The following is a 26,811-nucleotide window of genomic DNA, read 5'->3' on the forward strand; positions in this document are numbered from 1 at the left end:
TGGCCCTCCTTATCTAATCTGTCTTGTGCTCCCAAATTCAATTTTAAAAATTTTGCATTTGGCTTATTTTTAATGTACCTCAAGACCTCAACAAAAAGTAGCTTAAAACCGTAAATGGCAAAAGTAATAAAATACAAGAAATATTTTTAGAGGAAGCTTTTTAGAAACATTACTTTTCCCTAGACATTACATAGTTTGTAATTGATTTTTCTTAATCTCTTGTAAAACCATCAATTTGTGGACTATTGATAAAAGTAGATAATCCTTCGAATTTATTATTATCATTTGGTTGACTTAGTAAGTGAAAACCTGATTTATCAAAAAGAGATAAAGAAAAATAGAAATACATTTTTATTTTGATTTTTTGGATTTTATACATTTTACCTGGATGTATCATCTTAAAGATAAGACCATATTTCAGCAAGGATTTTTTTCTCTATTCTACCTCTTTTTCTTAAATTAAGAATAAAATGTGTGGTTCTGTTCTGCTGCTGTAGTAAATTTCTGTCTGAAGCTTCTAGTATATTGATCAAAACACTGCAGAGAATATATAGGATTTGACAGCTCCATCAGAAAACAGCCAGTAAGGATTGTCCGATTTAATGGTATTTCCACCTTAATACGTGCTCATCTCTACTTTCCAGTGTCCTATTGCATTATTGCAAATTGTATTTTCCCCAAATCACTGCACTCATATCTCCCATCTCATGTGCTCTTTTGCCATGTGGTTTGGCCTCTCCTCCATCAATAGGTGAAATTCCCCTTCCCTTGAATCTGGGCTGGCTTTAGTGATTATTGGACCAATAAAATGTGGCAGAAGTAACATTTTGGCACTTCCTAGGCTAGTTCATAAGAATTCTTGAATTTCTTGGAACAGTTGCTCTTGGGATGCTCCCTCTAGGAACCCAGCCACACGAAACGAAAAGCCCAAGACACATGGAAGACCATGTGTCTGCTCTCACATAGCAGCACTAGCTGAGCTCCCAGCAAAGAGCCAGCAACAACTGCCAGCCATTTGAGTGATCCATCTTGGGAAACCAGCCTGGTAGAGCATTATGATGACTCCATCCCCAACTTCCATCTGACTCCAACCGAAGAACTTCCTAAGTCCAGACAACCCACAGAATCATGAGATAACAATAAATTGTTGTTTTAAGCCAATAAGTTTTGGGGTGCTTTGATGTGCAGCAATGGATAATTGGAACAGCATTCTGTGTATTGTTTTTTTCTCTCTTTTCTTTTTTTTGGTGAGGAAGATTGGGCCTGAGCTAACATCCATGCCAGTCTTCCTCTATTTTGTATGTGGGTTGCCACCACAGCATGGCTTGATGAGCTGTGTGTATGTCTGTGCCCAGGATCTGAACCCACGAACCCCAGGCTGCTGAAGCGGAGTGCGCGAACTCAACCATTATGCCGCTGGGCTGGCCCCCTCTTTATTTTTTTGTGTCTGTGTTAGTATGTTTGTGTACAATTATACACATATTTACAGATGAGTCAGGAGCTTTGATTAGGCCATATTTGATAAAATAAGATAATAAATGGCCTCTGGGAATGGATCCCAAATCAATCCACAGCAGGGCTACCAACTCATTTTCAATGGTATTACATTATTATTACATTATGTGCTCTTTACCTCTGCTATAATTTTACAGAGGTAAAATGAAATTAAAATGAGCATGGAGGGCCGGCCCCGTGGCTTAGCAGTTAAGTGCGCGCACTCCGCTACTGGCGGCCCGGATTCGGATCCCGGGCGCACCTACGCAGCGCTTCTCCGGCCATGCTGAGGCCGCGTCCCACATACAGCAACTAGAAGGATATGCAGCTATGACGTACAACTATCTACTGGGGCTTTGGGGGGAAAGAAAAACCCTTTAAAAAAAAAACCCTTTAAGAGGAGCATCGAAAACCTCCAAGTTGACTATTAACGAGCAATATGCAATCTTAGAGACCACTCAAGATTTAAACTATGGGCCTCTTTAGATATTCATAGAAATCTCAGTTGAATAATCAAACAAACAGTCTGTCATAATTTGCTGGAAACACTGGCTCTTTTAACTAATTTTGGTTTGACAGTAGTTTCACTCATTCACTCAATTCAGATACGTGGGAGTTCCTCTGCCAGTGTCTCTGTTCAGCCTGTGGTGGGATTTCCTTCAATTCATGTTGGCCCCGGGTTTTGGCTTCTAAAACACAGCCTTGTGATTTGGCCAACCCACCAGGAGCAATCTAGGATTGATGACTGATCTAAAATTCTTAAATGTTTGTGCAAAGTGTTATTTTGGGAAATATGAGGATTTTCCTGAACAGCTGTGAAATTCTAATATTTCCCTAAATTATTTATAATATTTCTTAGAAAAAAATGCACCATCCACTTTATTTTTAACTTTTGAATTTCAAAAGGAACTGTTTTCTCAACATCCAAAATGCCAATTTCTGTAACTTGCAATTTTCAAATTGACAAGGTAGGACTTTTAAAGGAAGATGAGTATTTTAGAATTATAAGACAGTTTTCTCTTTGAATAACTGGCATATATTTTCACAATTTCACAAAATATTGATTGTCCAATGTAGTATTATGTAAGAGGGATTTTTTTTTTTTCGTTTTGGTGAGGAAGATTAGCCCTGAGCTAACATCTGTTGCCAATCCTCTTCTTTGTGCTGAGGAATATTGGCCCTGTGCTAACATCTGTGCCAATCTTCCTCTACTTTGTATCTGGGACGCCGCCACAGCATGGCTTGATAAGCAATGTGTAGGTCCACACCCAGGATCCAAACCTGCAAATCCCCAAAGCGGAGCATGCAAACTTAACCACTATGCCCCAAGGCCAGCCCAAGGGATTTTTTTTTTTAACATGAGTTTATTTATTTATTTATTTTTTTGTTTGTGAGGAAGATCAGCCCTCTTTTTTTTACTGAGGAAGACTGGCCCTAGGCTAACATCTGTGCCCATCTTCCTCCACTTTATATGAGACGCCACCACAGCATGGCCTGACAAGCGGTGCATCGGTGCGCGCCTGGGATCCGAACCCGGCCACCAGTATTGGACCTCGTGCACTTAACCGCTACGCCCCGGGGCGGCCCCTAACATGAGTTTTAAAGCAGTAGAATGAGTGAAACATTTTACACGGGTAATTCTGTGACATTGTACCATTTTTTTCTTTAATTAAAATATTTCTCCTGAGAGGATAGTAATGATAACTATATGTAGTTTTAAAAATATTATCATTTAGGGGCTGGCCTGGTGGCATAGCAATTAAGTTTGCGTGTTCCACTTCAGCAGCCTCGGGTCTGCTGGTTCGGATCCTAGGTGCAGAACTACTCACCGCGCATCAAGCCACGCTGCAGTGGCGTCCCACGTACAGGAACTAGAAGGACCTACAACTAAGGCATACAACTGTGTACTGGGGCTTTGGGGAGAAAAAAGTAAAAAAAAAAAAGGAAGATTGGCAGCAAATGTTAGCTCAGAGGCAATCTTCCTCAAAAAAATATTTTCATTTAAATCATTTTAGTGAGTCTGGTATAATTTCTTTTTAAATAGGGCCTTACATTATTCCTTTTAAAAAAGATTCTCTGTATCTTTTCAGTTGGAAGGCTGTTTCTCAAGGAGCAATTCCAAGAAGAAAAGTCAGGAAGAAAAGCGTTAAAGTGTTAACTTCTTACTTGCTCTGATTTCATGCTCCTCACACCCTGACCTTGGTGCTTCCCAGTGTATGGGGTTGGGTTTTCCACTTTATTTAGGTCTTGCTTGTTTAAATATTTCATGTTCAAATTCTAAAATGACTCCTTTCTTATAAAACTTAAAATGTTTTTCAGTTACATGATCTCATAAATAAATGTTGGTATTGGTCTTGTTTTTCAAAAGTGTGAGGAATATAAAGAAAGGAAATGCTGGGCCTCATCCTCTTTCCTTATAAAAAGAGAGGTTTGCAAAGAGTGATTTTTAAGATTTTTTCCAGATCTAAACTTCAGTAATTTTCTCAAATGACACGGACAACTCCCTTCTCTCCATCCGCTATGATAATGATTCCTGGAGACTGAAAAATCTCTCTCAAAACTTTGAAGGCAAGGTCTTACTCCACTCATTTATGTGGATCATTGGGAATTTTTAATTAGATGCCCTGGAATCAGGGAAATGAGGTAGTTAATTCCTGGAAACTCTGCCTCTGTAATTATGTATGACCTTATTTTTGCCATGCATATTACAAAGGGAAAATTTGCATTTATTTTGAAACATTCCATGATCTTTACAAATGTGAAACTTCAAAGTATTTCTCAAGTGAATAATAAATTCTCTTTTGTTTCCTAAATCTGTGGAGTGTACTAAATCTAGAACTCCAGTGCAGTGTCCCAGGATGCCAGCACTAGTTTTTCTTCTGTAAGTGATAAATGCTAAGTGACAAGATGAACCAAATTTACAGATAGCAGAATTCCTGAGAAAAAGTACATTGGTTTTGGTTGTAGAAAATGCAGTAAAATGATATCAGAACATTAAGAAATGCAGTAAAAGCCTCAGATTAACTTTTTGGCATCTTGAGGCAAAATAGATGAATGGACCTGCTCTCTATCCCGTCCCTGTTTTCTAATTTCACAAAGCTAAAAAGAATGCAGTGGAAGCATATTAGAAGTTTGCTTTTTTTTTTCCCCCTGGGCGTCTACTTGTGCTGAAATATATGTATTTCCATTTTTTTCTGTCTCTTCTGTGTATATACTTCTTTATAATTGGCCATTCAGCTCTTTTCTTTATGTACCTGCTTCCGTGGGTATATTTAGAAGTAAAACAGAATACCAGTTTTAATATGAAACTTGTTGTCCAGAATATATTGGTACAGCCATGTGGGTGAGTAATTAGCTTTGTATAGATAGTATTATAAAACGTGGACCAGGTTTTCTCTTGACTGTTTTGAGAATCCTTTTTATGGCCTTCGAGGTTGCTGCAAACAATTATAGTCTGACTATGAAGAAGGCACATTTTTTGTAATATAAATGTACTCAAATGAAAATTTAATTTGTAATCATGAGCTCCATTTCTCATAATGGACAGGCTGTGGTAATCACTTTAATTTTGAGAGAATAAAACCACAGTAAGGAAAGCTGTAACTAAAGAAATCCCAAGAGTATTTTTTATGTTAGATACTATCTAAAGAAAATCAATATTACATTAAGTGATGTTAAATCTTTTGCGCTTCAAGAAAGCACTTTACTTGTCCATTTAATTAATATTAAATTCAGTAAATCAATAAATTTCTGGAGAGTTGGTTACCACAAAGACTTAAAACCTGAACATTCTGACTTCCCGTGTTTTGGTTTCCTACTTGCTTTGAAGTGAAAAATTTAAGCAAAATTTTATCAATATTAATACCATAGTATTATCAATACTTTCATTTAAATGAAAATGCCTCTGCATTTAGGGTCTAGTGCCTATCTTTGTGTGATTCATGGAATGCTGGTCTTGGGCCATCCTCGCCGGTCTCTGGCCTTTGTTAGCATCAATGGTGCAGCTGACGTAAATGGTACCAATTGCTACTGCCTCATGCCACCTTTTAGCTGCATGTAGAAATGTGCTAATGACATAACACAAGAAGAAAATAATGAGTATGAAAGCGATATAGGTATATTGAGATATTTAAGCATTTTGTAGAGGAAAAATTGAAAAAATTATTAAAATACATATTTTAAGTTATTGTTTGACTCATTTTGTTTTCTTTAAAATGAGCCACAACCCAGGCTTGACTACGTTAGAGAATTTCCTAAATGCAGCAACAAGCTCAACTTTGACTTTGTGGGAAATGGAGATAAATATAAAACTCTTGCAGTGATTTTTTTTCTCACCAGATTTTCTCTTACAACATTTTTTGCAACATCAGCAGAAGTGTAAGGGATCTGGGAGGGTCCTGAAGAGTGTCCTTACGTCTTCCCTTCTCGGGAAAGAATTCCCACGTGAGGAATTTGTCATAGAAGAACCTTCATACTACTCAACCAAGTAAAATAGTTGTAGGCCTTCAGGGACTTGTAGTTTATACACACCATCCAATACTTACTATCTGCCATATTGCATTCCTTTTACACAGCAATAGCAGCCTCTAGAGGCAATCAGGAAAAATTGATGTTTTTGTTAAGAACTGGTGCGACTTGAGTATGACAGGTGTAATTTTGGGGAAGAAAGCAAAAGCACTAAGTATGAAAGTATTTCGAAACGACACCAGATTCACCCAGTTAAGGAGACTATTGAAACATTTATCCAAATGAGAATGTCAGCTTCATGGCCTGGCTCAGCTCTCACCTTCACTTTGAAACCTTTGGACCCCATTCTTCAGTCTGAATCGTTGGCTCCCTTATTAGTCATCAAAAGCCACTCTACATGTTTGTTTGTGATGTAAACCACGAACTGCTTCAAGTCAGGGTCCATGTCATGCAGATTTGTGTCCAACCCTCTGCCCGGCCCTCAGCCTGCACATATGATATGTAATACACATGCAATAACTTTGCAGAATGAATGAGTGATTGAGTGGAGGGGACAGAAAACTAAACCACAGTGCCCTAGGTGCCCTGGTGGAGAATTTCTCGAATTTTGGCACCCATGGAGTTAGCTCATACTTACTCCAGTCTTTTCCAGATACGTTACTAGATACTTCTGTTTCCCTGAATTGGCCTCTTTGAGACATTTGGAAGAAGAATCATAGTTGAATTTTGGCCAATCTCCAGCACTTTCTTTTTAAATGCATTTTTTAGGCCCATGGCATTTTGAGACTTTTGTTTTTCCTATTCTCTTGAGCAATAATCACCAGTTATGATAGATTGCTATTTGCTTGATGTGTTAGCTTTTTATTGCTACCATAACAAATTACTACAAACGTAAGTGCTTAACACAACACAAATTTATTATCCCACAATTTTGTAGGTTGGAAGTCCATAAGAGGTCTCATGGGACTGCAGTCGAGTTGCCAGCAGGGCTGTGTTCCTTTACAGAGGCTCTAGGCGGTAGTCATTTCCTTGCTCATTCACGTGTTGACAGAATTCAGTGTCATGTGGTTATAGGGCTGAGGACCCTGTATCCTCGCTGGTCGTCAGCTGGGGGCTGCCCTAAGGTCCTAGAGTCCTCTCTCCAGTCCTTGCACAGTCTCCTGCATCTCAGAATCTGCAACAAGGTGTCGTTTTCTTTTCATGCTACCATCTCTTTGACCTTCTGTCATTGCATTTTTCTCTCTCTATAACCGGGACTTTCTCTCTCTTGGCTTTTGGGGACTCAATCACTCTTGTGATTAAGCTAGGTTCACCCAGGTAATCCAGGATAATCTTCCCAACTCAAGATCCATAACCTTAATCCCATCTGCAAAATCTTTCTTGCCTTGTGAGGTAACGTATTCAAAGGGATGAGAGCGTGGAAATCTCTGAGACATCATTATTTTGCCTGGGATGTTCTTAGTGCTTTATGTACGTCATTTTAGTTATCTCCATTTTGTCAGAAGAAATCAAGTCTTAGAAAAGTTGGGTAAATTGGCTACACTACTGTGAAATGACAGTGTCATGATTTACATCCAAGTCTACTTGATTCTAAAGCCACCTTGCTCTAAATTCCTATACCATGCTGTGCTGTGCGTGCATCCTAATATATATGTGCAACACACACACACATACACAAACACATTATGAACTAAGTGTTGAAAAACCATGCTGTACCAAGTAACAAGTATGGTTTGCACCATTTCTTCTGGTCATCTTTATACAAAATCTGCTTTTTTTTTTTTTTCATATTCGTGAGTAATGCAGGGTGGTGGGGAATTTGGCATGTTCTAAATTACAGAAAATATTTATTGGCAAATTTATTAGTTTTTCAAGACTTCAATTTCGAAAAGTAATTACTTCACAGATTAGTCATGAAGCTGTACCTTGATTGGAGACTACTAATGAATGTGAAGAAATTATACTGCTTTAATTTCTAAAAGGTTTTTAATTTCCAAAACATTATCTCACAAAATAATGTGCTTATATTTTCATATATTTATAACTCTGATGTAGTTTTTTGAATTAATTAGGTTTTAGGCATTTAGTGTAAACAAAAGGTAATATGTGCTCACTGTGGACATTTGATATTGTTTATCACAATGCTCATCTACAACTGCCCCAAACTCCTATAAATATGCTTATCTTTGCTTTAGCCCATAAGTGTTTGTTTTTTCTGCTTCAGGCATTCTTTTTACATCTCACTTCTTTATTTATCCTTCCTTAAAATGAATTAACTATTAATAGCTACAGTTGTTTTCCTTAATTACACTATTTTAGTTTCAAGCTCTCTATGGTTCTTGCCTTACAGATGTCTCAGTGCAGCAAGAGAAGGATGTGCTATGTGAATGTTAACTCTGCCCATCTGCCCACTCAGCTCAGATTTGAGCCTTGTTTCTTTATCTTGTGTTCTCAGAGTCGACTACCATGGTGGAAGCATTATTTATTCATCACTGTTTCCTCTTTATTGCAGAACCTTGATGCTTTGCATGACCACCTTGCTACTATCTACCCAGGTATGCGTGCACCTTCTTTTAGGTGCACAGATGCAGAAAAGGGCAAAGGACTCATTCTGCACTACTACTCAGAGAGAGAAGGACTTCAGGATATTGTCATCGGAATCATCAAAACAGTAGCTCAACAAATACATGGCACTGAAATAGACATGAAGGTAACAATCAGTAAGCCAGCCTTGGTGGTCTAGTGGTTAAGATTTGGTACACTCACTGCTGTGGCCCGGGTTCATTTCCTGGTCAGGGAAACACACCACCCATCCGTCGGTTGTCATACTGTGGCAGCTGTGGGTTGCTGTGATGCTGAAAGCTATGCCACTGATATTTCAAATACCAACAGGGTCACTTATGGTGGACAGGTTTTAGTGGAGCTTCCAGACTAAGACAGAGAAGGAGGAAGGACCTGGCCACCCATTTCTGAAAAAATTGGCCACAAAAACCCTGCAAATAGCAGTGGAGCATTGTCTGATGTAGTGGTGGAAGGCGAGAGGATGGCACAAAAACACGAGGCAGGGTTCTGCTCTGCTGTACACAGAGTCGCCAGGAGTCAGAATCAACTCAACGGCACTAATAACAATAACAATAACGAAATCAGTAATGGAGGTTCTTCTGAACATAAAGATGACATGTAGAACGTTAAAAAAGATATTCCGTGAATTTACCTTTAATTGTTGCTGCTAGTGGACCTCTCCAGAAGTATATATAAGCCATGCAGTGGCAACATCAGCAATCTTCTATATTTGGCCTTGGAATGCATTGTACAGGATATTTCTTTCCTTGTGGAGGCAGATTTTTCTGTCTAATTATACATTGCTTAAGGCAACATGAAATTTAGTTTGCATTCCCCGTGAGCACACACTAGCTGGGAAGCAGGAGGATATATGACTGGCTAAGCTGTGGCCTCCAGAATACAAAACCCCCTTAACAACATGGACCGTCAAATTCCAAAATAATATAGAATTAGATATTTTACTGTTCATTGTTTCTTTGTGGATTTTTTTTTCGTCTGTCCCTGAAATATAGTCAGAATTTCTCGTTTTGTGAACTAAAAGTTTTGCTTTTTTTTTTTTAAATAGATTACTTGGTGAAAGAATCCAGGTCTCATACTTTAAAAATATGTTGCTATTGATAATACACACTGTTAGTTTTGAGTGTTAATTTCAAACTATTGATCCAGCAACTATGCAATAAAAAGAACATCATTTTTCTATATTTCTGACCCAGAGAGTCTCTCGCAGTCAGCTGCTTTTTGTGTGCTCAGCATATTCAAGCCCAAGAGCTGTTTTTCTGTGGCCCTAAGTTTGAGAAAAGTGGGGAGAAGGATACCCTATTGCATCTTTTCTTCTTTATGGAAAATCTAATAGGCAGTGCTTTCTTAGACATCATAGTTATGTTCTAACACATATAGGAAGCCCCCACTTTAAGTACATTATTATACAAGTAAAAATTGTAACATTTAAATTGATCATATTAGAAAAGTATCCTATATATTTAAGTTAGTAATGTCACATTAGATTTCATGGTTTTCTTACTTTCAGGAATTGTCAATTCTTACGTGGCACTTGTTGGTCATTCCCAGGTGCATCCTTAGTTTTTTTATAACTACAAAGTGGGACTATGTGTAACATGACATTATCAAATTCAGAATCATTTAAAAATTAAAGCCTTGGGTAAAGGATTGAAATTCATCCGTGATTAGGAATCTCACTGAAATTCAGTCAAAATCTTATATGCCTTTCATTTCCAATCTTTAATCCTGACACCAAACTAACACTACGTCTATACTGAGTGAGGCTGTATCAAGGGATGTATGCATACTGTGTCTGCTCTTGGTTTTGTTTTTTATTTAGCCATGCTGAGCAAGAAAGAGGTACATAGAAACTTCACGAAAGAAACACAAATTAGTGCACACTTAGAAACTGCTGTTGCTATGTGTATTAGAGTCTTTTGGAATGGGAGGTTGATGGCATTAGCACACTCTATATAAAATTCGAATCTTAATTATGTGGTTCATTTTATACAATATTTGGGTTGTGTTGTGGCCCTCATTTATTCAAGTGCTCCAATATAGACTTCTGAAATATTTGCATTTTGTAATTATATTTTGTATATTTAATTTTTTCAAAGGCACTGTTCCAATTTCCTGAAGTAGTATTATGTCAAATCCATAAGGTTAACAGGTCCAGAGCTACCAGACAATTTAACCACATAAGATATTATACCATATCATGAAGTGACATACCAAGGAGAGGTTAAAAAAAAAAAGTGGTTTGTTTTGCCAGTTTGATCAAAGCAAAAGAGTAGAATTGAGGAATTAATTAGTAAATTTAGGGTGCCTGTAATTCAATACCTCTAGCTAACACGGAAGCAGAGCGGAACGTCAAAATTAGGCCTGAATTTTAGGATTGACTCTGTTTTGTTTTATTTATGAAACTTTAGGGAAATCAACCTTAATGGGGCAAAATTTTCCAATCATAAATAAGAATCTTAATATTGAACCAGTGTAGTAGATTAGTGTGACAGTTATTGTAGTGATATCCTAATTTCACCATGAAAGTATATCAGAAAGAGTGTATACAATAGCGTCTATGTTAATTGTGGTTTGTTCTTAAGTCTCAGAATATGTTGCAGTGAACTCCTGAACAAGTAATACTTTGCCTTCATTTAGCTGTAACGAAAGAAATATTGCCCCAACTATTTCTTTTGAGATAAGAGTTTCTCCCCTTATAAGAGGATATGTTGCTTGCTGTTTCTTAACCTCAAAAGAAAAAATCTTGGGCCAGCCCTGATGGCCTAGTGGTTCAAGTTCTGCGTGCTCTGCTTCAGCAGCCTAGGTTCGGTTCCCAGACGCAGAACCACACCACTCATCTGTCAGTTGCCATGCTGTGGCTGCTGATATAAAAAAAAAGAGAGAGGGGCCAGCCCGGTGGCACAAGCAGTTAAGTGCGTGTGCTCTGCTGTGGCAGCCCGGGGTTCGCCGGTTCGGATCCTGGGCGTGCACCGACGCACCGCTTGTCAGGACATATTGTGGCGGCATCCATATAAAGTGGAGGAAGATGGGCACGGATGTTAGCCCAGGGCCAGTCTTCCTCAGAAAAAAGAGGAGGATTGTAAGATGTTAGCTCAGGGCTGACCTTCCTCACAAAAATAAAAATTAAAAAAAATTAAATTAAAAAAAAGAGGAATATTGACAACAGATGTTAGTTCAGGGTGAATCTTCCTCAGCAAAAAAAAAACCAAACCCAAAAAAAGAAAAAATATTTTCTATACCTTAATAATGTATTTGCCTGTGAATAATATTTTAGAAATGTAGTTATTTCTGTAAATTATAGAGCTTTGCTCACAATTATGATTACTTCCTTAGAGTGAATTCCTAGATTTGGAATTAAATCAAAGAATATACAAGTTTTTATGGATTTTTATACATATTGTCAATCTATCCTTCAGAAAGATTTATCAAAATACTCTCCCACTAGTGGTATTTGAGATGACTCTTTTTCTGCACCCTGCCCAACTTGGAATTGTAATTTTATATACTTGCCAGTTAATGGATAAAAACTGACACTGCTTGTATTTTTAAATATGTATCTCTATCATTTTGTTTCCCACTGTTTTTAAATATTATTTTTATCGTATTACGTATTAAATAGTGCTACTCTGTGTGATTTGTAGGTCGTTCACTGTACAAGTGTGCCTGGCAGAGGGAGCTGAGCCCACCAGGACAATGGGCTGCTTTTCTCCCAGTTCTACCAGAGAGACTGCATGGGCTATTGGTGGACTGATACCAGATTTGTAATTTTTCTGTGAATAATTCTTGAGTCTTCAAGTTTCATAAATCAATGTCTAGAAGTAGTTTTCGATTTTAGACATGTGTGGTATTTACATATGTTAAGTTTTTATAATTAACTCTCTAAATGCAATTCTCATAACCAGTTTCTTAGGTATTTAGGTATTTTAACTAAATTGAAATGCAGACAATTAATAGCATTTCCCCCTTTGACATTCAGGTTATTCAGCAAAGAAATGAAGAATGTGATCATACTCAATTTTTAATTGAAGAAAAAGAGTCAAAAGAAGAGGATTTTTATGAAGATCTTGACAGATTTGAAGAAAATGGTACCCAGGAATCACGCATCAGCCCGTATACCTTCTGCAAAGCTTTTCCTTTTCACATAATATTTGACCGGGACCTAGTGGTCACACAGTGTGGCAATGCCATATACAGAGTGCTCCCCCAGGTAAAATGACATCAGACTTCCTTGAGGCCCAAGACAAAAGGCCATAAAGACGCTATTGTTACATGTGGCCATTCGTTGATTTAACCCTTTGCATATCCGGCAACGTGCAGCACATCACATATCACATACATTGTTTAAATGTGAGCTAAGTGTATTTGAGCACACTGGGACTTTCCCTGGGATGGCTGTTTATTTTTTTTTGTTGTTTTAATCACTTATAGGAACAGTGGGAAAATTATGTGGGAATGGTATATTTGTTTTAATGAGAAAATTGGTAACTTTCTAGTAACAGTCAGCTTTCACTTATTTATTCATGCATTGAGTAAATATTCCTTAGATATCTACTGTATGAAAATAGCTTTCAAAATCAACCATTGACATTTTCAGGGAAAAGAAGGGAATTTAAAAAACACTAAAGAGGAAAACAATAGAGATTATCATAGGGTTTAGTAGAGAAAGCATCAAAGGACAGCAGTTGGGGTAAGGATGAGAGCCTACATTTGACTTGTATTCTTAGGACCCATTTGTAAAATCTGTCCTTTCCACTTATTCTTTTTGCTCATCTACTAACTTTTGGAGTTGTACATGACATGTGTCTTGAGATAGTTTTTGCTTGTTATTACAGAGACTTGATAATTCAGGATTAGCCCAAATGGGATCAGGCTTAAACTATAAATCCGGAAGCAAAATGGTTTATGGCCTGGGCTCCTATGCCAGCTCTGCCTCTCCCTCATTGTGTGACCTTAAACTTGTTATTTCTCATCTCTCTGCCCATTTTTCCTTTATTATAATGCAAGGATAGAGAGCACATGAAGAACGTTTAGTCCAGTGCCTGGTCCACTGTAAGCCATCATTAACTGTTACCTATGATTATTATTAACTGTCTCTTGATAAACTATCAGTGTTTGCTGGTGGTTTTGATATTTAAATTGCATTTTAAGCCATAGGCATTTAACACCTCATGCTACATTTTAAAAGATAAATTCCGTTCCTTCTTCTTTGAAAATGCTTCTCTTATTCATGTTAGCTTATGTTTGAATATCAGTCATCTGAATCTTTAATAGGTTTTATGTTCATGCAACTATTTGGTGTCCGCTTAATCACTGAGTTGCATAGGTGAAGATATAAGTCCATAGTTGAGGTAAGTTTACTACAAAATAATTATGATTTTCTATTTTTAAGTGTTATTGAGCTAGTTTAATCTAATAATTAATATCAAATCGTAAAAAATATTTTGAGTAATTAAGTACTCTTTTCTTTTTATCTACACTTTAGCTCCAGCCTGGGAATTGCAGCCTTTTGTCTGTCTTCTCTCTGGTTCGTCCTCATATTGACATTAGTTTCCATGGGATCCTTTCACACATCAATACGGTTTTCGTATTGAGAAGCAAGGTAATCAAGATATGATTTCACTAAATGTGAGTAAGTAAGGTATGTTACAAATTAGAAGTGTTCCAGAGGGAAAATTAGCTCCTATAACATTCTGTGAGATGGAGAAGGCATAGAGAGATCCAAACCAAACCTCAAAGGGAGTCCTATTTCAAAGGCAATGTTATTGATTTTTGGTTTGCCCGCGGGGCGGTGAAACTCTTATCAGCTGATTAGAATAACAAAAATAAGTTTTGAGAGTGTCTTGCTGGGACAGCCCAGTTTCACATAATAAAACCAATACCCTTTATTCGCTATATAGCTATAATGTCCTATTTTAGAAATCAGAAGAAATAATAAAGATTTTTTTTAACTTCACCCAAAGCCACTGATTTATTCTTCCTTAAATCGTCTATTACTCTTGGTGCCATTTTGGTGGGAAAATAAAAGTGATAAAATATTCATTCAGTTGATAATTTAGGTAGTTCCCAGATCTCATAGTTTCTGTTTTGGGGATTGATGGAGCAAAAGTGTCCTAGAGTACACATTTCATCCTTCCTACAGCCCTCCCAAAGGTCTTACCTACATATACTTTATGTGTTTGGAACTATTTCCAGCTGCTTTCTGAATGCAGGGGTGGGGAATGGAGAGGCTTGGTTTATTCATTGATAGAGCGTAGTATTACATGTTGTAACTGTACTGAAAAATCAGAAATAAGATTCACAGAAGCTTTAAATAAATATGTGAACAGTAGCACAGCTATTGTCTTTCTGGGTTCAAAGGAGATAATCAATTTACTTTTATGCAGTGTTTGTAAGGTAGCCGCTATGCTTATTACCTGGCAGAACTCTGATGAAAGGCCTTCTCCTGTTCTTATTGGTGCACTTATTCTCTCTTATGGTTTGGTGGGAAATGAGGTATGTGTGTCCTTCTTTTTGCTGAATTATTAGGTAGGGAGAAAGGTACTAGTTAATGGTTATGTCTTGCCTTTTCAAGGAAGGATTGTTGGATGTAGAGAAATTAGAATGTGAGGATGAGCTGACTGGGACTGAGATCAGCTGCTTGCGTCTCAAGGGTCAGATGATCTACTTACCTGAAGCAGATAGCATACTTTTTCTGTGTTCACCAAGGTAATAATTTTTAGATTAATTATAATGGATATAAGTACCTATCTTTATCTAACAAAGGAATTCAGTTCAACACTTTATTCAATCATGTCTACATAGTCTACAGTGTAATTAGATTTTACAACTCTTGTTATACACCTCTCTATAATAAGGATAATTTCATTTAATATTTGTAATAAACTCAGAAGAAATCATGTATTCTATTTTAGTTGCCATGTCTTAATCAATTTGCTGAATGTTTATGACATTAGATCATGGGATACCTAATCTGCAGTTAGCTAACTCTATAGCTCTGTACCTTCCAAGGAGGTACCAGTAGAAAAGCAATTCTGTAAAACATCTAATATAAGGCATAAATACGCGAGTATATTTGGCACCAAGAAATTACTTTTCTAGTTACTTCTGGGTTTGAACTATTTTATATTAAAATATTTAGCTACTTTAATTGAGATACACTATTCAAAATATATTATTAAATTGAAATTTATGTAAATTATGTTATTTGTAATAAACATCAGAGGGAAGTAGAACTGCAGGTTAGTATTTCCCCAATTTGACAAAGTATTTTACTAAAAGATGCATGAGAATTCAGAATAAGAAAAGTATGTCTCAGTTTTCTTTAGAACAGTAGAAAGAGATAGTTGTGGAAATTGTTAAGTGATATTTTGTGTGTTTATAATTTTGTATAACCAAAATGTAGCACATTATTTAACACACTCAAGACAGCATATTTTGGTGGGCTATTGATTAAAAATTTAATTTAAAATCCACATGATCGCTTTTCGTTTAAAGATACTGTTTTACAATTTCTGAAAAATCTAATGAACTTTGTAACAACCTCTTTTAATATTATTAATATAGTATTAAAGACTATATGTGACTAATTATTTTTTCCTTAAGAATCTATATCATGAAAATAAAAGAGACACAATTAGGGAATATGAACTCTTTATATTCTGTTATTAATAACCTACATTGATCTAACTCTATGTTCATCTGCTGTCAGTAAGTGTTTTTTTCTTCTGCCTCTTTCCAAGCTGACCTTCAGTAGAATAAGAGCTTCTCATTAGCAACAATTTCTATTCATGGAGAGAAAGGTTTCTTTGGTAATAGAAGCAGAAAATTTGGAGTCTATTTGCTAATTACCATGTGCGGAAATTGGTTACATAGTGACACATTCACAGATTGTCATATGAGTCCTGCTCATGTGTGTAGAAAGATTTGTACACACATTAAATAAAAGATCAAATAAAAGCATTTTTACTTATGAAATGAATAATTCCAAGATGATTAGTGGAAATTTAGAAAAAAAGTTAATAGCTCATTAAAGTAATAATAAATACATTTTTAAGAACAATGAAACTTATAATTTGATTAAATTTTCTGACTCAATATGAGCATTTTAAGCCATTCATTTTCATTTTAAGCTTATAATCATTTCTTTTCTCTGCTCATGGGCAGGTCTTATATAACATTTGGTAGATGATCTGGCTTCTTTCCAGAGATGTGTGCTTAATTAGTAAATTCTTTGATCATTTTATTTTTCTATATTGGCATGATAATTTTTGCTTTGATTTATGGACATTTCTACTGAGACTATCTTGCAGGGAGACATTTTATTAATCCAAAATTCTTCAGTAAAGTCACAACTCAATTATGTCATTTTAGAGGAGTTAACTATTGTGAATGACCAGGAGTAATCACTTTGCATTTAAAGCAATCAAACCACTACTATAACCTCAGGACATCTTCACCAAAGAATCATTTTTAAAAAGTGGTCAACTTTTCACTTACCAGGTCTTCACTGAATCAATAAACATTATTATGTTATTCTAAAAATGACAAGTTACAAAGATGCATAAAATTCAGCAAGAGCAAATAATGTTTCAAATAAATGAGAAAAATTAGTCAAAGAAAATAAGAGTAGTAGAAGAAATTCGAGCCAGAAGTAAGAGTAGCATATAAAATACATGTTAGAAAGTCATAAATACATAAAATCCACGTTGAAGATGAGTCATAAATCTTGGTTGTAAACTTTTAATCATCGTGTCTGAAAGAGAAAAACTAGTTACAAGAGTCATCGAATCCACAAGGCAAAAATGAACTAGTTTATCAAAAGAAGCACTATTAGCCCTGTCAAGGAAAATAAAGATAAATTCTTGTTCATCTCTTTATAATGAGGAAAAAATGCGATAACAATAATAATAAAAACTTTGTGTTAAATACCTGAGCAGGTTTTATAGGGAAGTTTTTTACATTATCTTTCAGTTTAGGCTGATGACATCAAGAAATGCAATTTGGCAAAAACGCATTTCAAGTCCACTGCTCTTTGATAGATTTTTAAATGTCTAAAAGAATGAAGTCACTTTATTCATGAGATTCTCCAATTTTTTTCCTTCAGCCTGACCTTTTGAATGGTATCAGATGGCAGGATTATACTCCTTGACAGTAATCAGGGTCTGTATTGTCATGTGGACAAGCTGGGACTGATGTTGCCTCATTTCTCTGTGTAACAGTGTGATGAATCTGGATGACTTGACAAGAAGAGGTCTGTATCTGAGCGACATTCCTCTGCACGATGCTACGCGAGATCTCGTTCTTTTGGGAGAACAATTCAGAGAGGAATACAAACTGACCCAAGAACTGGAAATCCTCACAGACAGGCTGCAGCTGACATTAAGAGCCCTGGAAGATGAAAAGAAAAAGACAGACACGTAAGAATGTAACTCTGTGGTTAAAGAAGGGCACAGCTGTTATGCATAGTATATTATGACTCTGCTATAGTTAGGATTAATAATCAGACTAAAAGACATGGAACCCACTGTAGTTCTAGAGTAGTGAATAAACTCTTCCACATTACTTAAAAAAGAAATTATGTCTACAGAAATAAATCAGTCTTAATGGTAGTGGGAATGCATCTTCTAATTTTACAAACCAAGTTGAAAGAATATATGCTACAACATCTCTCTGAAAACCATTAGACTAATTCAAATGCGTATTTAAAGTCCAACTATCCATTCATTCATTCCTTCGTACAAGGAGTACGTACTGAGCATCCTCTGTGTGCCAGAGGCTGGCCAAGTGCTGAGAGTTACACTGAACACTGAACTTGGAATTGACCATTATAGTTTAAAAGATTTCTTTTCTTGGACTCTGAATTATTTTAGGGCTTGGCAGATTGAAACTGACAGATCGTAACGTCATCTTTAGTGACAACAATTGCATCTGTAATGACATACGTTAACAAAAATATCAAAATATTATTTTTCTATGAATGGTAGATTAAATTATGAAATATTGGGCAAGTAACATTTAAGATAATACTTCATTTTCAAGTAATTCATTTAAACAAATACTCATCATGCATACTACTTGGCCCTGCTTGCATGTATTAATTAAAAGCACTAAATCACTGATGTTTATAAGAGATTTTACCCAGCGTCCTGTGTTAAAAATTTCATTTTTAACGTTTATGTAATAGGAAGCTCTCTTGTTGGAGAATTGAACTGATCTGTCTTGGTTCCTGTAAGAACTATTTCACTCTACTTGAACACCCAGAATGTCAGTAACAGCATCACTTTCTATACTTTTCTGGCCTTGGTACGTGTGTAGTTGCCCATGAATGGATACTGTGCCCACACCTAAACACAGCTGTTAACTTTATTAATAGCATGGATGAAATCAAGAATGCCATTGAAAGGTCTGTCTTTATCCATAGCTTCTTAATTCAATCGTCTTGCCCTTTGTATAATGAAGCTGAAAGTTTACTTTCTTTGAGATCACTTTCCTTTCCTAATGGCCCAAATTGAACCCCTTAATCTATCCAAGTATTTTGCAAATTTCAGAAAGCATATGAGGCAGGCAGCTCAAATTCCTCCCACTGTTTGAAAAACAACTCAAAATATACATTTTATTGTTACGTGGTACATTTATTCATGAAAAATAACACATTTTATGGAGCTTGTAAGATAGTACTTAGGACTAAGGTTCAAAGTCATATGGATTTGTAAGTTTGAGTTACTCAGTATCCGGCTCTGGCTGTTATATTAGAAAACCAAGTAGGTTTTATTTTTTGTAGATATTTGGTTTTCAAGGTGATTTAATTATAAACATTTACTGTTAATTTTCTTGAAGCTAAGTCGTTCTACTATTCACATTTAATATTAAAATACAGCTTTAAAATATTTAATAAAATGTTTTCTGTTTAAGAGTTAAAAATGGAAGGCTGGAGAAATTTCACTAAAGCTGGGAAAAATAAGGCGAGTTCAGTTCCATTTTGCACATTAAACTTAGCACAGTATGCCCTCTGGCCTTAGGGAAGAAAAAGGCAAGGAAGTGTCATTTGTTCCTCTGAGTCATCATATCAAGACCCTGTGGGTCTCCCTGGTTTCTGCTTCTCTCCCTCAGCTCTCATCGTCCTCCTGTTGTGCTTACCACACTTTCCCCCTCAACATAATCCCAGATGCCATTGTAGTGATCTCAGGATTGTCTATAGAAATAAAATCTTTTCTTGTCTAGACCAATTTCCACCTGTTTTATCAATTTCTTCCACAAAGGAGTGAGACATGAATGGGACTGGAAAGAAATCTGCTTCTTTTAATATTATTTACAAAAATTGAAATAAATGTCTTATTCCTGAGAAATAAACATGCTCCCGGTTTTGTGCTGTTCATACAGTGTTTTAAGCGCTGGTATTGACAGCTTTCATACTGTGAACATCGCAATAGCAGGGTCAGAGTACAGGACTACGCGTGAAAACTTGGACTTCCTCTTGCCAGTCTTTTGTCTATTTGTTTGGCTTATTTTGATTTGGTTTAAATTGGTTTGGATTTGGGGATGTTTTATGTGATTAAATCAAGAAAATTATTTCTATTTTCTATACTTATAAATATGCCTAATAATGGGTGTCCTATCAGAATCTAGGCCTATATGGTGTAAATGGCAGCTCTATGAAGTGGACTGTAGAAGCACTAAAGCCATTCCCCGTATGTCTTACCATGGATTTTTCCTAATCCCGCTGAACAGGTTATTATATTCTGTCCTTCCTCCGTCTGTTGCCAATGAGCTGAGACACAAGCGTCCAGTACCTGCCAAAAGATATGACAATGTGACCATCCTCTTCAGTGGCATTGTGGGCTTCAACGCTTTCTGTAGCAAGCATGCATCGGGAGAAGGGGCCATGAAGATTGTAAACCTCCTCAATGACCTCTACACCAGATTTGACACACTGACTGATTCCCGGAAAAATCCATTTGTTTATAAGGCAAGTCCAGATCATATCTTAATGCAGTGCCATTCAGAGTCTGAATCTTCAGACCCTACCTTCCAGAAGCACTGCAATCACAGTTCTCTGACTATAGTCCTGCAGCCTTGGTACAGTCAGCCTGTAGTCACTGTTTACCATTTTCTTAAATAATTACTTCTTGTTATAAAACTTTCTCTTCCTTGTAGCCAAAATGAATGGAGCAGATGATTCCCTAGTAAAAATGAAATATTCAACAGCTTATTTGCACTTAGACGTTAACAAATCTGCACAGGTTGTTTATCACGCAATATAAATACAGCATTCTTTTTAGTGCTCTGCAAGAGACATTTTTACTGAAATATGTAAATGCTTTGCACAGTAAAGAAGTCACAGAGCATGAGAAGGAGTGCTGGGACTCCAATGTGCTTTTAGATAACATCAACTTGAAGATAAACATTTATAAGGCATTTCTGCCCTTTGTTTCAGTTAGAAACAAATATAATATTGGAAAAATGAAGTCGGTGGAATATTGCTTCATAGAGAATGTTAACTAAACCATCACCAGGCATCTGCAGTAATATAAGTGCCAGAAAGACTATTTATTTTACAATCGTTTTCTGAGGTACAACGTAACACTTGGGGAGCACATCATAAAAGTAAAAGGTTAATGACCACGATAAATCACTGAGCTTCAGGCGGTGGCTGTTGTACCATCAAACCGTCACTGTTTTAGGGGGAAATAAAGTAATAAATTGTTCTACTAAATTATAAGGATATCTGAGGTGAGAAACCAGGACTTAGAAGACGAAAAATCATGCTGTGTCTGTACCTGCCTGTGATCAAAGACCTCAAGTGCTTTGTAAATTTCAAGTAATGACAAGGTTTCATCTTGTCAGAGTTAAAATGTATTAGAATTTTAAGACAATGAAGGGGGAGGAAAGTTTCAAGTTACTGATAGCCTTGGAAAAATATTTTTTATATAAGGGTAGTGGATGAAATTGTCATGTTTTTGCTAACCAATGAACGTGTAAATATTTGTGCTGTGTTAGGTGGAGACTGTTGGTGATAAATATATGACAGTGAGTGGTTTACCAGAGCCATGCATCCACCATGCTCGATCCATTTGCCACCTGGCCTTGGACATGATGGAAATTGCTGGCCAGGTTCAAGTAGATGGCGAATCTGTTCAGGTTAGTAAATAAAATAGATATTGTAATAGTGGTAGTAAACTTTTGTGGACAGTTGATTCATATTATTTATCAGACAATCATTAATTATGTACAAAGAAGGACATCTTGACAACAAAGACTATACTATTTTATTGAACCCATTGTATTACATTCTTTCATAGAGATGGGAAATCTGTCAACCTATGTGAAATTACCTAGTCTGTCCCATATACTGAAAGTCATGAGGATAAGATAAAACCTTCTGTCCCTTCTGGTTTATTTTTTAAAGTCTCTTTCTTGTGTCTCATGTAAGTTGCCAGATTCACATCTCTGAAATCTTCAGACTTTAGAAAAGGAATGTTTCTCTTGGAAGACAGATTTTGTGAGGGTTTTGATTTTGTCTGTAATATCTTGGAGTTCTTCTAGAAAATTCTTATGATTTTTGTATGATTACTCTACATTACTCTGTAATATAAAGTAAGCAAAAATTAGTGTGTTAGTGATAAAAGTTATTGAAGCAAAGCTTTGATCTCTGCAGATAACAATAGGAATACACACGGGAGAAGTAGTAACAGGTGTCATAGGACAGAGGATGCCTCGATATTGTCTTTTTGGAAATACTGTCAACCTCACAAGCAGAACAGAAACCACTGGAGAAAAGGGAAAAATAAATGTGTCTGAATATACATACAGGTAAGAGAACATGTCTTGGTGTTAGTTTACTGATTTGCAAGAAAAATGTCTCTGCATGTGGTTTAACTCTGAGTGATTTTGTTATCTTTGAGGAGTTATCTTCTCTCTTAGGGCTATTTAGTTTTTATTTCAGAAGACTATGTCATTATTTCCACTTTAAATGATTCTACACCATCTTAGGAATTTCTGATATGATCATTGTTCCTAAAACCTTGAGTTGCCGTTAAAAGCAACGTTAGTGTGTGTCCTGGCTGTCTCGATTGGTAACTGTGGTACATGTCATTTCTCCATACAACCATATTCCATACTTCTCTCCCTCCTCCCTGTCCCCTGTCCTTTAGATGTCTTATGACACCAGAAAATTCAGATCCACAATTCCATTTGGAGCACAGAGGCCCAGTGTCCATGAAGGGCAAAAAAGAACCAATGCAAGTTTGGTTTCTATCCAGAAAAAATACAGGAACAGAGGTATGACTAATCAGAGCATAATTCTTTGTTTTCAAGACAGAATATAAATATGAGCAGCTAAGTCACAATCACTGAAACTATGTTTCATTTGAAAAGAATTCTTGCTTACAGACATGAACTCTTAAGTAAAGCAGCGGAAATGATGAAACATTAATGAGCCCGTTAGAACAACAACAGCTTCTTAGGGGACGCTTTATGGTTGCCAGCTTTTGTCCTCTAGTAAAATTAAAACCAAAAGCTCTAGATGGAGAAGACCTGGTTTTTGTTCTCCCTCCGTAATCTGACTCGAACACGACTGAGGGGAGTGGGCTGTGAGGGCACTCCCCTGGCCTTTCCTCTCAGCACCCTGAGCTGTTCTGAGAACACCATCAAGGCCAAGTCAGGACTGCAGTTCATGGGAAGTTTCTTAACCATGAAGCCTCAGATCCTTCTAAGGGCCAGCCTATCTCCCTGTGGAATGTCTGGGGATCTTTGGAAATCCTAGTCCTGTGTGTGTTTTTCCTAGAAAGAAGAGTGATTTATAATTTCCTAGAATCTAAATGATTCTCTGGGAGGCGTTAGGTTCGTCCTAGTACTGTGGTTGCACTCCAGCCAGAACCCCTGTGCTAGACTGTGCCTCAGAATACTGGCACCCCAAACTGGAATCCTGTGGCTCAATCCTGGTCATGCCCTGCCTTTGCCCACTCACAGCATGTTGCGCCAGAAGCGAGTTTGATGCTGTCTTCTCCTGCTGATGTATTGGTTCTTTAGATAGGGTGAGACTACTTGATTATATTTCTTTTCCTGTATGTATACATTCCCTAAAAATGCTTTTAAAGTATAACAAGTCCTAAAAGGAATGGAATGCCAGGTTTTAAAATATTTATCTTTATCTTCTTTCAGATGTTTTTACTTTAAATAATTTACTTATGAGGTTGGCGTGCTTAATGATATTCTTCTGATAAGTTAAACTATACCTCAAGGGTTGGTCATTTTAGTTAGGTGCCCCTGGTTCATCCAGAATTATGCTGGGAATGACTTAGAAAAGCTGTAGATATGAATGCAGATCACATTTTTATAGAAAAAAAATATTTGGGGGAGGGTACGACAAGCTCTATTATCACTGAAAATTAATCCCCTGTTTCTTCCACTTTTTTCAGGAAACACAGCAGGATGAGAACTGAATCATGGACTGTGGGATGAAAGGACTGTGGACTAGGTTGCACTTAATCCCCCAATACACATCAAGCCTAGGAGCAGTTATTCCCTAGGGATACAGATTTTGCTTTGTCCATTGCAGTTATCCCAAGTCTTTCTCCTAGGTATATCTTTCACTGTTCATTATACAACTTTAGCTCTGCTTTTGATTATTTTCGAGGTTTAGTATATTATCTAAAGTTTGGCTTTCAGTGTGGGTGTTGTGAGCTTTGTGTGTCTTAAAATCTACTGCAAGCATTACCTAACATGGTAATTTGCAAGTAGTAGGCACCCAATAAATATTTGTTGAATTTAATTAAATGAAACTGAACAGTACTTGGCCGTGTGCATATACACCATGGTTTGTCAAATCTGTTTAGTGCTCCATATGTATATTTTAATGACTATAACATACAACAAAGTTTATATCGTGTTGGTGTATATCATTATAGAAATCATTTTCTAAAGGAGTGAATCCTAAGTTTTAGGAAAAAATGTGATTTATTTTCAGACTTCCCAAATAAAAATTAATATACCATGCTAAGAAAATAGTGACTATTTTGAAATATGCTAATTTCCCTTCAGAAATATAGAATACACATTTCTCTTATTAAAATATTTGATTGCTCATTCAAATCATGTGGCAATTATAATTCCTCTGAAATGCTATCATTTGTATTGTATCCCTTATAGTAAATCTCATTAACCACATGCAGCTGTCATAGAAATCTGCACTGTTTCACACTGAGCTATTACGTTAGCCTGGGATAAATGTTAGGGCCTCTAACCACATCCAAGAATAAACTAGAAGCACTGCTGGGATTCTCCTGTTAGAGCCGTTCCTGGCTTTTTATTCCCAGAAATGAGCTTCTTTTTCTTAGCTTAGAAGAATGTGACTATATCTAGGGCATCATGTTCAGAAAAGTTAGTTTAATTTTGACATGGAATGCATTCCTATTGGAATAATTGGCCTATTCTTAAATGTCTCTGATAATTTATTAAAATCTATCTTTATAAAATATAGTGCAACTACTTTTGTGTAAAAATGTTTGTCTTTAAATTTGGTATTTCGTATCAGCACATCAATATATGTATAAATGTTCCATGTTAATGTGTAAAAGAATCTGCAATAAATTATTTTTTCCACTTGTCTCTAGACAGTTTTTATTTTAAAAAGAATGATATTAATGTTATTATTTGTCATATTATTAATTCCATTTTTGTAAATACATTGTATAATAATTTTATCTCTTGTGAACTTTAAATTAATTTTGATTCACCGCTGTTATCAAGTTGAATGGCTCCTCTTAAATAGGCATATCCTCAAATGCTGTTTTTCTTTAGTACCAACAAAATGAGCAAAGCAAAACTAGACCTGGAGGCAGCAGATACACAGATCGGTATGACATGACATCAGCTCGTGAACAGCTCACAGTCTTTTAGGTGTGAAAGACATGTATACAAATAATTAGAATATGTGCTATTCATAGTGATAAAACATATTCAAGATACAGAAAGAATACTTAGAGAATGAGAAATGAGAGGACAAGGGTGGGGTGGGACTAGGAGGAGGCAAGGAGACCAGTTGGGTGTTATGATGGTTTAGTTTAAAGATGAATTAATGAGATGGAAGCCAGGATCTGCATCTGGGCAGATAACCGATGCTCAGTGTCTCTGATTTCTCTCCTGTTTAATCCTGTGCCCAGTATTGCATTCTGTGCGTTGAGTTTGGTGTGCATAAGGTTATCTCCCTAATTTCTAAATTCCGTGAACACTGATCAATCTTTGTTGCATTGACACCAATGACTACTTTGTGGAGTTTTTTTGTTTGTTTTCATTATTTCTGTGAAATTATTTCCCAAACATTTTTTTGTGCGTGTGAGAATTTTAAAACATAAAGAAAAGTTAAAGGAATTGTACGGGGTACAATCGTACACTACCACCTAGATTCTACAGTTCTTAAAAATTTAGTGCATTTCTGACAATTCCCTTTTCATCCATTTTCGAGCTTTCTATGGTCTGCTGGATTCTATTTTTTTGTTGAGATATAATTTACATACTGTAAAATTCACTCTTTTAAAGTATACAATTCAGTAGTTTTAGTATATTCCCAAGGTTGTGCAACCATCTCATTCCAGAATATTTTCATTATCCCCCAAAGACGTCCTGTAACCATTAGCAGTCACTCCCAAATACCACTTTCCCCAGCCCCTGGCAACCACTAATCTACTTTCTGTCTCTAAAAGATTTGCCTATTGTGAACATTTCACGTAAATAGAATCATACAATATGTGGCCTTTTGTATCTAGCTTCTTACATGTAGCATAATGTTTTCAAGGTTCATCCATGTTGTGGCGTGAATCAGTATTTCATTACTTGTTATGGCTGAATAATAGTCTGTTGTATGGATATACCACATTTTGTTTATCCATTCCTAAGTTGATGACACTTGGGAAGTTTACACTTTTTGGCTATGAAGAATAATGCTACTGTAAACATCCGTGTACAAGGTTTTGTGTGTATGTATGTTTTCAGTTCTCTTGTGTGTATATGTAAGAGTTTAATTACTGGATCATATAGAATTTTACATTTAAATTTGTGAGGACCTCCTAAACTGTTTTCCAATGTGGCTGCATCATTTTTCTTTCCCACCAGCAATGTATGAGGGTGCAATTTCTGTATATCCTTGCCAACACTTTATTGTACATCTTTTTGATAATAGTCATCCTGGTGGGTGTGGGGTGGTCTCTCATTGTGGTTTTAGCTTGTATTTCCCTAAGGACTAATGATGTTGACCCTCTTTTCTTGTGCTTA

The 26,811-nt window shown here is 36.3% G+C and overlaps 1 protein-coding gene across 1 annotated transcript in view; it reads left to right on the plus strand.

The window, feature by feature from the left end:
- The window catches only part of GUCY1B1 (guanylate cyclase 1 soluble subunit beta 1), a 45,478-nt gene extending 20,886 nt beyond the window's left edge, over positions 1-24,592 (plus strand). Inside the window, exons 5-14 of the mRNA XM_058550245.1 lie at positions 8,474-8,671; positions 12,521-12,751; positions 14,027-14,143; positions 15,116-15,249; positions 17,763-17,960; positions 20,272-20,509; positions 21,541-21,681; positions 22,199-22,353; positions 22,695-22,821; positions 23,961-24,592. Coding sequence (XP_058406228.1) covers positions 8,474-8,671; positions 12,521-12,751; positions 14,027-14,143; positions 15,116-15,249; positions 17,763-17,960; positions 20,272-20,509; positions 21,541-21,681; positions 22,199-22,353; positions 22,695-22,821; positions 23,961-23,984 — 1,563 coding nt within the window. The 3' untranslated portion in view covers positions 23,985-24,592. The remainder of the gene's footprint in view (positions 1-8,473; positions 8,672-12,520; positions 12,752-14,026; positions 14,144-15,115; positions 15,250-17,762; positions 17,961-20,271; positions 20,510-21,540; positions 21,682-22,198; positions 22,354-22,694; positions 22,822-23,960) is intronic.
- Positions 24,593-26,811: the final 2,219 nt, after the last annotated feature.

The sequence above is a fragment of the Diceros bicornis genome, chromosome 11 (assembly GCF_020826845.1).
Source record: "Diceros bicornis minor isolate mBicDic1 chromosome 11, mDicBic1.mat.cur, whole genome shotgun sequence".
Classification (NCBI taxonomy): domain Eukaryota; kingdom Metazoa; phylum Chordata; class Mammalia; order Perissodactyla; family Rhinocerotidae; genus Diceros; species Diceros bicornis.